General features: G+C 42.9%; 1 protein-coding gene across 1 annotated transcript in view; it reads right to left on the bottom strand.

The window, feature by feature from the left end:
* Positions 1-1,319: 1,319 nt before the first annotated feature.
* The window catches only part of LOC125435051 (phospholipase A2 inhibitor gamma subunit B-like), a 113,624-nt gene continuing 102,424 nt past the window's right edge, over positions 1,320-12,519 (bottom strand). The window contains exon 5 of the mRNA XM_048501061.1: positions 1,320-1,639. Within this exon, the coding sequence (XP_048357018.1) occupies positions 1,440-1,639 (200 nt within the window). The 3' untranslated portion in view covers positions 1,320-1,439. The remainder of the gene's footprint in view (positions 1,640-12,519) is intronic.

Here is a 12,519-nt window from a genome sequence, read left to right as displayed (position 1 = left end):
ATGTCCTACTAGTGAGTCTTTAATTGCAAAGATCAGACCCTGAACAGCGATAGCCTCTTTGCCAGGTTTTCACTGCCTATGTGATCTGTTTTCTTCCCCAACTCTGATCTTTCTTTACCAATTCCATATATTTTATTGCGTTTGAAAATCATAATCCGTTTAAACCCTCTTGATTATCTTTGTTTCTCCCCAGGAATCTTGGGAATTGTAAGATAAAATAAGCTCTCTGGATTTCCTGAGATCAGAAGGATTTTGTTCCATAATGATAGTATTTTTGTTGCTGTGGACAGTTAGACCTATCTCAGACCAAGGAAAATAACTAGGGATTCAGCGCATTTGGCAACAAATCTGATTTGAGCCAGGTGTATTCTGGCAGCTTTTCCTTGAAACTTCCTTCCCTTCCCTCCTAAATTATTCTGGAATAGCTGGCTAACCAAACTGTGTGTTTTGACTCTAAAGCACCTTTTCATCAAGGGTATATGTGAATGTATCATATTCTTCAGTGCAGTCTTGGTGTGAATGATCTCCAAACAGAACTTAGTCTTAGTCACCAAGAAGTTGGCCATTCCAGTCATGGGAATAATTAATTAACCCAGGAAACTGCGCAGCACACCGGCTGGCTGGTAGTGAAAAAATAAACAATTATGGTCAAATAAATAATCTACTATCGTTTCAAAAACTCAAATGTATCTTATTGACATAAGTTCTTAAACTATTAGTACAATTGCATCACAATTCTTAAATATATAGAGGTATAGTTCATAAGAAGCTAGATTCCTTATTCAGTGCTATGTATCAAACAGCAGAATGCAAACCACAAAAGTCCATAACAGAATGTGGTGCCGGCAAATTCTGCGCAATTTCCTGGGTTAATTAGTTTCACGCCGCACATCTGTTTGTGTTCATTTTGTAGTTGGTCATGGGAATAAAACAAAAATTCCTGGGATAAAATATCAAGAATAGAATGTCCAGATACTGATTTTGCTTCGAAAATGTCTCTCACTGAGGTGCAGGAGATTGGCAAGTGCCCTGGTTTGTTGTGATGCTGGAAGTTCCACCTAACAGAAGAATCAAACACAATTCATCCAACTTCAATCCCTGACCCAACTCGGGCGAGCCAGGATCATCATTCCAGTTATGACACATAAATACTGCTAAGGAAGCCTCGAGGGTCTTGGCATGTCATCAGATTTTGAATGTATGCAGACTTTCCCTTCTCTTCTGGTAGCTATACAGTTAGACTGATGGTAAACCATTCATTTTCCCTTTGCCTCCCTTTGCCCTGACTGAACAAAATAAGACAAAATTCAAGCATTCAGTTCCTTGTCAATCTATTTTATTTGTTTCTTTTCTTAAAACAAAGAAGCAATGGAGTTTTTGGAAAGGCCGAGTGATCAGATCCAGAGGAAAGGATGTGAAGGCTCACTCCAAGAGGTGTATCAGGAGAGGATTTTCAGCAGCAGGAATCCTGATAGAGTCAGAAAAAGGGATGCTGAGAAGAAAGGGGCCTGGCAGGTCACTTCTTTGATTATAGTTGGGTATGTGGGATGACTGAGTTGTGCTCCTGGTTTATATTGTTCACAGTCTGACTTGGAAGAGCAGTCTTTCGTAATGTGAGTAACTTGCAGCCCTCCTGGAGACGGAAAAGAGATGTAGATGGAGTTCCACTATTCCCAGTAAATATAATTTTTAAAAATTCATTTACCTAATTTATACCCTCCTTTTCCATTTTAATGCTCAAGATTACCATCAGAAATATGGACTCAACAAAAAGAAAAGAAAAGAAAGAAATGCACGCTCACCAGTACTTTCGCATGAAGGTCTCAAGACGGGAATCATGACCAAACCCTTGGTCCTATTCACACTTCTCTTTCTCCTCTTTAAAATATTGATTGCCAGTAGAACTGCAACACTTCCTTCCATTTTGTCAAGACCCCATTAAAACCTGTTGTCTGACTATGTGTTAGGAATTGCAAGTGTCTGTCACAATCCTGACAAGAAAGGGTTAACTGTGTGCATGTTAATTAGCTAGTGAGGTCAGTGTCTTGCGACCAGTTCATTGATTAGGCCATGGGGCAGTTAATCCTACATCACCTATGTAAGACAGAGCATGTGGGTCAGAGGTTATAAAGTTAACTATGCTTCTTTGTCTCACAGCACAGGAGGTTTTTCTTTTGTACCTGTAAGATGGATTCACCTTAACAGGTGAATACCTAGGCCGCATGTGGGCTCACATGGGCCTAAGCTCTGTAACACAGGCCTCTTCCGCACACGCAAAATAATGCATTTTTAAACCACTTTCACAACTGTTTGCAAGTGGATTTTGCTATTCCGCACAGCTTCAAAGAGCACCGAAAGCAGCTCTTCTGCATTATTCTGGCATGGTTCTGAATGAGCCTAAGTTTGTGATAGAATAGTGAGAATTTCTATTGTTTTAAACTCCATGTATCTTTTGACCAACTCCTACTGGGATGGATCTAAAGACAGGCTTTCGGAGTTTCCTTGGGTGGAAACAACGCATTCTTGACATTGAAGGGCAGCTTTCACAGCTGGAGCCCTGCAGAACTCTGTTCCTCCCAGATCTTATGGCATTTCACCACCATTGCCGGGTTTTATGGCTAAATATATGAGTAATTTAACTCAATCCACATCTCCTCAAGCAGATATTTTATGCTTGCTCGGCTAAATGCAGGCAGTTACCTCACTGCCCAAACAAGAGTAAGTAGGATATCATGGCATCCCCACAGTGTGAGAACAGGGACTTGTTCCTCGTGCAGCTGGCCTCACCCTAAACAACTTGGAACACGTGCTCCTTCATTGCACAAAGATTTGGCAGTCTATCGGGTTGCTTTTCTCGAGGGCCATCTTGAAGAAATTTTCAGTGAGATCAGACAAGGGAAATAGTTTCACACCTGCTTAGGTGACCATCATCCCCACACTACTGAATCCTCTAGTTGCCAGGTTTTAAACAAAGGCACTTGGATCAAGAGTGAAACCCTTTGTGTAAATTTTCTGAGTCAATTGGTTTTAAACATAATCTGTAATTTTTTTTTTTTACTCACCTCCCTTTATATGCCATTAAAGGTTTTGTATTTGTATCCCCCTATCCTGATTTAGTTAAGTAAAAGCATTTTCTTCTTTTATAATCACAGTAAAAAAAGTCTCTTTGGTCTCCTTTATTTTCCCACTCTGCTTCATTATTCAATCAGGGGAAGCAATTTCCCAACACCTGTGGAATCTCTAATTTTTTTTGTAATAAACAGTTCAATCCTACAATCTCTTGTATGGCTGTGGATTTTACACTCACCTCCTCAGAGAGGCTGGAATTTTAGGGGACAACATTTATGTTCTATTGTCATAAGAACATAAGAACATAAGAACTAGCCTGCTGGATCAGACTCAGAGTCCATCTAGGTCCAGCATTCTGCTACCTCGTGAGTGGCCTCCACCAGGGTGCCTTTGGGAGCTCAAGCATGCAGGATGTGAAAGCAATGGCCTTCTCTCAAGCTGCTGCTGCTGCTCCTGAGCACCTGGTCTGCTAAGGCATTTGACGGTAATCTGAGATCAAGGAGGATCAAGATTGGTAGCCATAGGATTGACTCTCCTCCATAAATCTGTCCAAGCCCTTTGTAAAGCTAATATCCAGGTTAGTGGCTACTCACCACCTCCTCCTGTGGCAGCATATTCCAAACACCAATCACACGTCGCTATGAAGAAGTGTTTCCTTTCTATTAGTTAGTCCTAATTTCTCCTCCTCCCAGCATTTTCAATGAATGCCCCCTGGTTCTAGGTGACAGGAGAGAAAGAGAGAAAAATTCTCTCTGTCAACATTTTCTACCCCATGCATAATTTTTTTTATAGGCTTCAATCATATCCCCCCCTCAGACGCCTCCCCTCTCCAAACTAAAGAAGTCCCAAACGCTGCAGCCTCTCCTCCCTATAAAGGAAGGTGCTCCAATCCTTCAATCATCCCGTTGCTCTTCTCTGCACTTTCTTTCTATCTCTCTCTTTCGATATCCTTTTTGAGATGTGGCTACCAGAACTGAACATTATTGTACTCCAAGTAAGCGGGTCGCACTCACTGCTTTTATATAAGGGCATGACAACTCCTTGCAGTTTTATTATCAACTCCTTTCCTAATTATCCCCAGTATAGAGTTTGCCTCCTTTTCACAGCTGCCATGCATTGAGTTGACATTCCCATGGAACTATCAACTAAGACGCCCAAATCCCTCTTCCCCTGGTCTGTGACTGATAGCACTGTGACCCCCCTGTAGCGTGCAGGTGAAGTTTGGATTTTGCCCCTATAAAAGTGCACTTCACTCTTCCACATTTTAGGCTACATTTTGAACTGCATTTGCCATTTCTAGCCCACTCACCTAATTTATCAAGGTCCACTTGGAGCTCTTTCGCAATCCTTTGTGGTTCACCACCCCTACATAATTTGGTATCATCTGCTTAACTTAGGCCACCATTACACCTAATTCCCACCCCTACTCTGTCCAGGTCATTTATGAATAGGTTAAAGAGACACTTGGTCCCATTATAATGGTGATCCTTTGGGGACACCTATACTCCTCTAAGCATCTCTCCATTGTGAGAACTTCCCATTTATACCCACCCCTTTGTTTCCCCAAGTTCCTCAACCAGTTTTTTTTTTAATCCATAGGGAGGGACTTCTCCTCTTATTCCTTCTTCATTGCTGAGTTTTCTCAACAGTCTCTGGTGGAGGAACTTTGTCAAAAGTCTTTTGGAAATCCAAGTAGACAATGTCCACTGGTTCCCCCTCTTATCCACATGTCTGCTGTTTTACACCCTCAAAGAACTCTCTAGTAAGTTTGTAAGACAGGACTTGTTTCTCTACAAAAGCCATGCCTGACTCTTTCCCTCAGCAGGTCTTTGCTTTTCTACATAAGTTTAATAATTTTATCTTTTAATGATAGATTCTAACCTTAATTTTACTTCAGGAACAGGGATGTCAAAACTGACTTGGCCTGTAATTTCCTGGGTCCCCCCCTAGACCCTTTCTTAAAGATTTCCAGTGTGACATTGGCCATCTCTCCCAGTCTTCAGGGATGGAGCCTGATTTCAGGGATAAGTTGCATATTAATGTGAGCAGAACATCAGCAATTTCTATGCTTTGAGCTCTTTAAGAACTCTTTGGATGAATGCAATCTGGGCAATAGGGATTTGGTAGCATTTAGTTTATTAATGGCTGCCAGAACTTCTTCCTTGTCTGCTACCACTATCTTCTGCCTAGTTCCCTGGATTCACCTCCTAAGAAGCTTGGTTCAGGTGCAGGAATTTTCCTCACCTTCCTCTTGGGTGAAGACACAGATGCAAAGAATTCCCATTCAGGCTTCTCTGCAATCTCCCCTGTCATCTTTTAGCACACCTTTTGTTCCTTCATCATCATCTAACCGGGCCTCACCAGCTTCCCCTAGCTGGCTTCCTTGCTTTCTGATGTAAAATTTTGAAGAACTGTTTGTTGCTAGTTTTGATGTTCGCAGCCATGTGCCTCTCATAATCCTTTTTTGCCTCCCCTTACAGCTAACTTCTGCTTCCTCTTTGCCACCATTTCCAGTGTTCTCTCTGGTAATTCTTTCATCAGTTAAGTTGGACTTCCATTTTCTCTAAAAAGAGCATCTTTTTTTTCCCACAATTTCCTCAACCCTCTCTTGTTAACCATGGTGGCTTTCTTTTGGACTAAGGCAGCTGCTCTCTTTCTAACTCTTATGAACACACATTCCAGCTGAGCTTTTAAGACTGTGTTTTTAAATAACCTCCAAGCAACCTTGGGACCATTTTTTGACTCTCTTTGAGAAATTTCCCTTTCTGGAAGGCTTAATGTAACTACATTTAGTAGTTGTCACCCTTTGTTCAAGCATGCAGAGATAACTGAATCTCGACAGCATTGTGGTCAGCTGTTCCCTATAGGCTCTAAACAACACTGACTTCCCGCATCTGCTTGTGGTCCTGGGTCCCACATAGAATTTAGATCTAGGATCACCTCTCCCCTGGTTGGTTCCACAACCATCTCGCTCTTAAGCCACAGGTCATTTTAGCATAATCCAGGAATGTTCTCTCCTTTACTATGACCTGAACATGCATTTTTCCAATGTTTATGCTGGGGATAGTTAAAATCGCCCATTACACACGCATATTATTTTGCTTTTGTTGGCTCTCTCTAATTTTTTTCTTTTTTCCATCCTTCAACCTCTTTGTGCACTTTGGTCAGGGGATTCGATAATATATTCCCTAATGTTAAATCCATGCTTCACCCCCCTGGTAATTGATAGGGTCCACAGTGCTTCTGTAGAGGAACTAGCTCCCCCCTGCATTGTTCTATTTTATATGTGACACTATGCTTCCTCTTTGATGTAGAGGGCCACCTCCCACCCCCAATACGCCCTGTCCCATCCTTTCCTGTAGAGCTCTGTAACCTGGGGATAACAGCATCCCAACTGGTTCCCTCCTCATTCCACCATGTCTCTGCTGTGATGCCCACTATATCAATGTCCTCCCTTCAAAACTCTTGTACTCCATTTTAGGTCTAATGTTTACCATTAGCATAGAGGTCTAATGCTTCTACTCATTAGCATAGAGTAGCTCTAATGCTTCCTACTCATTAGCATAGAGAGACTCTGTATACTCTGTCTCTGCTGTCCCTAACCTGGGATTTCTATGTGTTTTAGCCCTCTTAGCCTTTTGTAGACACTATCACTTATCACATTGCTATGCTCCTCATGTATGTGGTTGGATTTAGAAAAACCTCCCTCTCTGTCTGCATCCCCATGGACTCTGTATTCTTTGGAACCGAAGTCACCTCAGCTCCTGTCGGCTTTCCCCTCAAGGGATCAGTTTAAAAGCTGTTCTGCCACCTTTTTTTAATCGCTTGAGCCGCCAGCAGCCTGGTTCCTCTTTGGTTAAGATGAAGCCTCCATCCCTTTGTGTACAGGTGCCTGCTCTTATCCCAAAAGGCTCCCCAGTTCCTGACACAAAGCTGAAACCCCTCTGCCTTTACACCCACCTTTCTCATCCACGCATTGAGTCCCCTGTATCTCTGCTTTGCCTAGCTCGCCTCAAGTGCTGCGGAACAGGTAGCATTCTCCTGGGAGAATGCCACCTTTGGGGGTTCTTGGATTTTTAACCTTTTCCTAGCAGCCTAAATTCTAGCTTCCAGGAACTTCCCGGCTATATTTTCCCAATGTCATTGGTGTACCTGAATGTGGGACCTCACAACTGCTGACTCCACCTCCAGCACTGTCTGCTAACAGCTCATCTTAGGACGGGCAAGCTGACATCCTGCAGAACCTTTCACACCAGGTGCAGTGCAAGTCACCATGCTGGGTCATCAACGCCTCTGTCACAAACTCCAACTCTCTATATTCCTAATGATCAATCACCCACTACAAGTTGAGCTCCCACACCTCCTTCTGAGGGGTATCCTCAGTAAAGCTGAAGAGGATATCCTGACCACCAGCTAAGGAAGGGGTCCCATCTAAGGGGAGCATCTCTTTCCACCACCCTCAGACTGGCACCCTCCGCACACCCAGGACTCTCATTCTCTCCACATGACATCTGGAAGAGATGTCACCCTTGGGAGTGGGACCCGGCCGTGCCATAGGGTCCCCTGAAAGCCTCTGCTTGTTGCCCCTCTGCCTCTCTCAGCTTCCTTCACTTGGTGGTTCGTTGCCACCTTATGGCTCTTTCCGGGGGGCAGAGAACTATCATCGCTCCTCTCTTTGAGTGCCAGGGAGCTCATTGCATGCCAGGGCACACCTCCATGACTTCCTGCCCCTAGTGGCAGATAGTCATACATGTGGACACTTCCCAGGTGCAAAACACTGGAAAGCCCCTCCTCCCCCTGCTGGCTTCCCCTGCCTCATATCTAATTTTGTTTAGATATTCAAATATTGGATTTCAATTAGTGCCTCCCTCTGTACAAGGTTTCTATACCTTCTACTATCCCTTTCTAAAATATGTTCCTATTTAGTAGTAAACACCATGCTACAAGACTGCTAGGGCACGCCGCTACTGGTTCCAGAGAGGACTAACTGACAAGATTTAAAAAATGTGAGAAGCTCTCCCACCCCCTTCAGCACTAACTGAAAAGATTTACAAATGTGAGAAGCCCAACCCCTTTAGCCCCACCAATCAGCAGCCCTAGGACAAGGAGAGAAGAAAAAAGAGAAACCCCTTGTTTAAAAATACACTGTTTAAAAGATGTGGCTTTGAGAAAAGCCCTCTGTAAAGAAAAAATCCCAGCCCTCCTCAGCCCCTTTCTGGGCTCCACTGTATTGCTGTTCCCTCTCCCCACTGCTCCCTCCTTCCTCTCTGCTGGTTCCAGAGACTGACAAGATTTAAAAATGTGAGAAGCCCCAAAATCCCCTTCAGCACTCAACTGAAAAAGAGATTTACAAATGTGAGAAGCTCCCACCCCTTTAGCAGCCTCCCCACCAATCAAAGCAAGCCCTAGGGACAAGGGAGGAAAAAGAGAAACCCCCCCTTGTTTAAAATACACTGTTTAAAAAGATGTGGCTTTGGAGAAAAAGCCCCCCTGTAAAGCTAAAATCCGAAGCTCCCTCAGCCCCTTCTCTGGCCTACAACTGCTGTTCTCTCCCACTGCTTCTCTTCTCTGTCCCCTCCTTCTTTGGCACTCCAAGCAAAGACATCTTACTATATTCTTCCCTCTGAGCTTTTTGCCTGCCTCTTGGTTGCTGTTGCTTTGGAATTTTTTACTGGTGACTTTTCAAATGATTTATGTTGTTGGATGCTGTCCCAAAGATGCTTGTAAATGAATGTGTTAGAAATATTTTAAAAAAATACACAAGCAGCATGTGCAAGTCTTGAACCTTTTCATTGGTGTGGATTGACTGAGGATCTGTTCTACCCACCTACTATGCCTTCAACAACGAGGGTCAGACAGGTATCCTGGCCAGATGAACAGGGATGCTTCTCAGAAGTGCAGGTGTTCCCATGGGCGGGCACTGCATATTTGACACTCCAAAGAGTCACCTGGGAAGAGAACAGAAAGAATCTTACAAAGCTTATGTTTTGGAGAGATGTTTTAAATTCCTATTCTGATATAACACCCAGTGTTCCCAGGTTTAGTTTAGCAGCACTTGAAATTAGCCCTGTTTTATTTTCCCCAACCCAGTTTTTTAAAAAAAATAATTATACACGTGTGTGAAGAAAGTGTATATAAAATGTACATATTTGTTAAATTTTACTTAGAGATAATTTATCCTGTATATTGGGTCTTTTATGAGACAACGATTTGGTTTTGCTAGGTCATTAATAATGCAACCATTTATCCCCTCTAAAGTTGTAAACTGTGGCCGTTTCTGCACGGGCAATCAATGGCGGCCTGGAGATGCGGTAAAACGCCGCTCTCCAAGCCGCCATCTCATGACAGGGTGGTGCAGCTGCGCCGGCCTCAGAGCATCAGCCTCTCAAGTGACTCTACTGCTCAAGGGCCGTGAAGTCAAGGCGTTTCCCCAGAGCACTTGGAAGCTCTTGTATGGGGAACGCCAACCGCAGGGAAGCTGCTGCCTAGGAGATCCTTTTTAAAAATCCCAAGTTGGAGCCGCATCCAAATGAATAGCCAGGCAGGAAGCACTTTTTCCCCTCCCTTTCCCCCCCCCCTGTCTTCCACACTTCAGGGGAAGTTGTCTCCACCACGTTGCTGTAGGCCCCCTTCCTGGGAGGCAAAATTATTGTTACAATATGCAAGGTGAGCGAAAGCAAACATAAATGCAAAGAAATATAAATATTATAAGAAACTCATGGGCTCCATGCCACGCTTTGCTGTGGCTGAGTCTGGTGAAGTGGAAAAGAAAGAAAGGGGGAAGCTTAACGGGTTCAAACATGTGTCATTGCATCAATGCTTGCAAGCGGAGTGGAGGCAAGGGGCCCCTCGCTCACTCTCTCTCTCTCTGTTCCCTTGCATGGCACTCCCTTCTGCCCTGTCCTCCTCTCTCCTAATGTTTCCCTTCCCTCTGCTAAAGTGGGTGGGCCATGTCCAGGTGGCTGGACCTGTTTCTCCTTTTCTACCTCCCTTCCCTTGCATGTGCAAATTAGTCTCTAGGTGAAAACCATGCTGGGAGGCATGACTCTACGCTTGTGTCCAAATTTCTGTGAGAACGCTTGGTCCAGGGAAAACTCCCCAGACTCTCCCTAACGCTTTCCCTTCCTCCGCCTAGGGGTGGGTGGGGCTAAGTCCAGATGATGGAACCCATGCCTTTCACTCCAGATGGCAGCGGTTTTTCAAGGGAAGGCATGGTTGATTCCCTTGTATCCCAGGGTGCTTGCCTTTGACGGCCAAAGCAGATGGCGCTTGTTACGGAACAGAATCTGTGGTTCCAACTGTCATACAGGTGTGTCGTGGTACACAATAACAGGCACAGTTGTGACATATGTAACACAACAGGAGGTGTGGGAAACAGTAGAGAAACCGGGCCGCATGCAACTGCCAACATTGTGTGAAAATTTCAAAGCTAATCGGGTCCAGTAGTTTGGGAGATCAACCTGTCAAAATGCCAGAAATGAACTGGATAGATTTTATATATATATAGGAAGACTAGGGTGGGTGGGTCATACCAAGATGCTGGGCCCCCTGCCTCCCTCTCTCCTTTGACATGCCACCCCTCCCCCTCCCCTTCCTCTCCCTCTCAGGTATGTGTGTGTATGTACAGTGTTTCACCTCCACCTTGAGTTACTGCCTATGCACTGTTTTCAACTGCTCACATCTGGCCACCCTGAGCCTAACATCTCTAAGCTGCAATGAACATTCTATAAGGGTGACAGTTACAAACAGGCAGCTGCATTGTCCTTCTCACTCATGGAGCTTACCAGGAAAAGAAGGTCACGCTTTACCTGGGCCAGGTGTGAAATTTCCAGCTATGTGGACCATCTAAAACACACTCCTCTCACTGGCTGACTATAGTGGCTGGGAATCTCTTCAGAGGAATTGGCTCCAGCAGTTACCTGAGGTATACTGTCATCAACAAAACACTGTTAGCTTCTTTATATATATAGATAATATTGACATTTATCGAATCAGGACATTGGTATCATTGATTTTTTTTGTAATTCTTTAAACATTGTAACATCGTATCAGATTTTCATCTCCAAGTAATTCCTACCCATGTATCAGTGGAGATACACATCTCACTATATGTAAGTGAATTACTTAGATGTGAATATTGATGCGTGTTATTGGTAGTTTAAAGTACAAAAAATATAAATCAATGATACCAATGCAGCGCTGATGTGCAATCTACATTATTTTCTTATATTTATATTTTTTAATTTCACAGGGTGGCCCCCTCATTCTTTAAAAAAAATATTGTGGGGGATGAGGGGAAATCTTCAAATAAAAAAGTTTGATGGGAATTCAAATAGATAAAAGAGGATAGATGGATGAAATTTGAAAATGAGATAAATTTGAAACATTGGTAGCTTTGGAATATACTCAAGTTGTTCAAAAACAGAAAGACAAAAAAAAACCTAAAAGCACCTCTAAAAGTGTTAGGTGGAAATTTTGGAGAGAAATGGAAGGGGGGAAATGGGATTGCCAGGGATTCTTGGACACGGCACCACTCCAGGGAGCATGGTCGGAAAGGAAGGGAGGACAAGGCAATAAGATCTCTATGTAAAGACAAGGGAATACACATAAAGTAGCACATTTGTATAACGAAAGAGGAGATTTAATAACATTCCCACATCTTATGGTAGGAGAAAGGGAGGTAAAGAGGAACTGGTTAATATTAAGAGGGAATCTGGGAAAAGACAAAAGACTCCAGGGATGGAGGAAGATTGTATAATGAAAAATTGTATAAAATATATGATGAAAGGAAAGGAAAAATGTTAGAGTAAGCTATATAAATACATGATAGAAGATCAAGGATTTATGGTAAGAGCTGTAGTGGAAAATGGCAACAAGATGGAGTGAAAGACATAGAACTTATTAAAACAAACAATAGACAATATAAATGAGATAAAAATAGAGAAATATGCAAAGTTGGAGAAGAAACTAATATTAAAATGGTATAGAACACCAAAAAACAGTTGGCATATATGATAAGTGCATGGACTCAGTCCGGAATGTTGGCATTGTGGGGGGATAAAATGCAATATAAACTCATATGTGGCTTGAATGTCCAGAGGTAAACATTTGAGGGAAAAATGTTATAATATATATAGAAAAATATGCTAAGGTAAAAAATAAAGATAAACATAGATTTATTATTTTTAGGCATATTGGATTATATAACAATAGAACAAAGAAAGAGAAAGTTTTCAAACTCAAGTGATCAGAGCGGCCCATGCAGTAATAGGCATTGGGGTGGGAAAGTTAGCAAAAAAATCGTGGACAATGCAGAAATGGTTGGAATATATATGGAGCAAATACAATTAGAAAGTTTTGACATAAAGTCAACAAACCAAATATCGCAATAAAAACAAAAAGATATGAAGGGGACCTGGGTGGAATTCCAAAGACTGGTTAAGCAAAAAA

Source organism: Sphaerodactylus townsendi, linkage group LG06, assembly GCF_021028975.2.
Source record: "Sphaerodactylus townsendi isolate TG3544 linkage group LG06, MPM_Stown_v2.3, whole genome shotgun sequence".
Lineage (NCBI taxonomy): Eukaryota > Metazoa > Chordata > Lepidosauria > Squamata > Sphaerodactylidae > Sphaerodactylus > Sphaerodactylus townsendi.
This window is presented reverse-complemented; position numbering and strand designations above follow the sequence as displayed.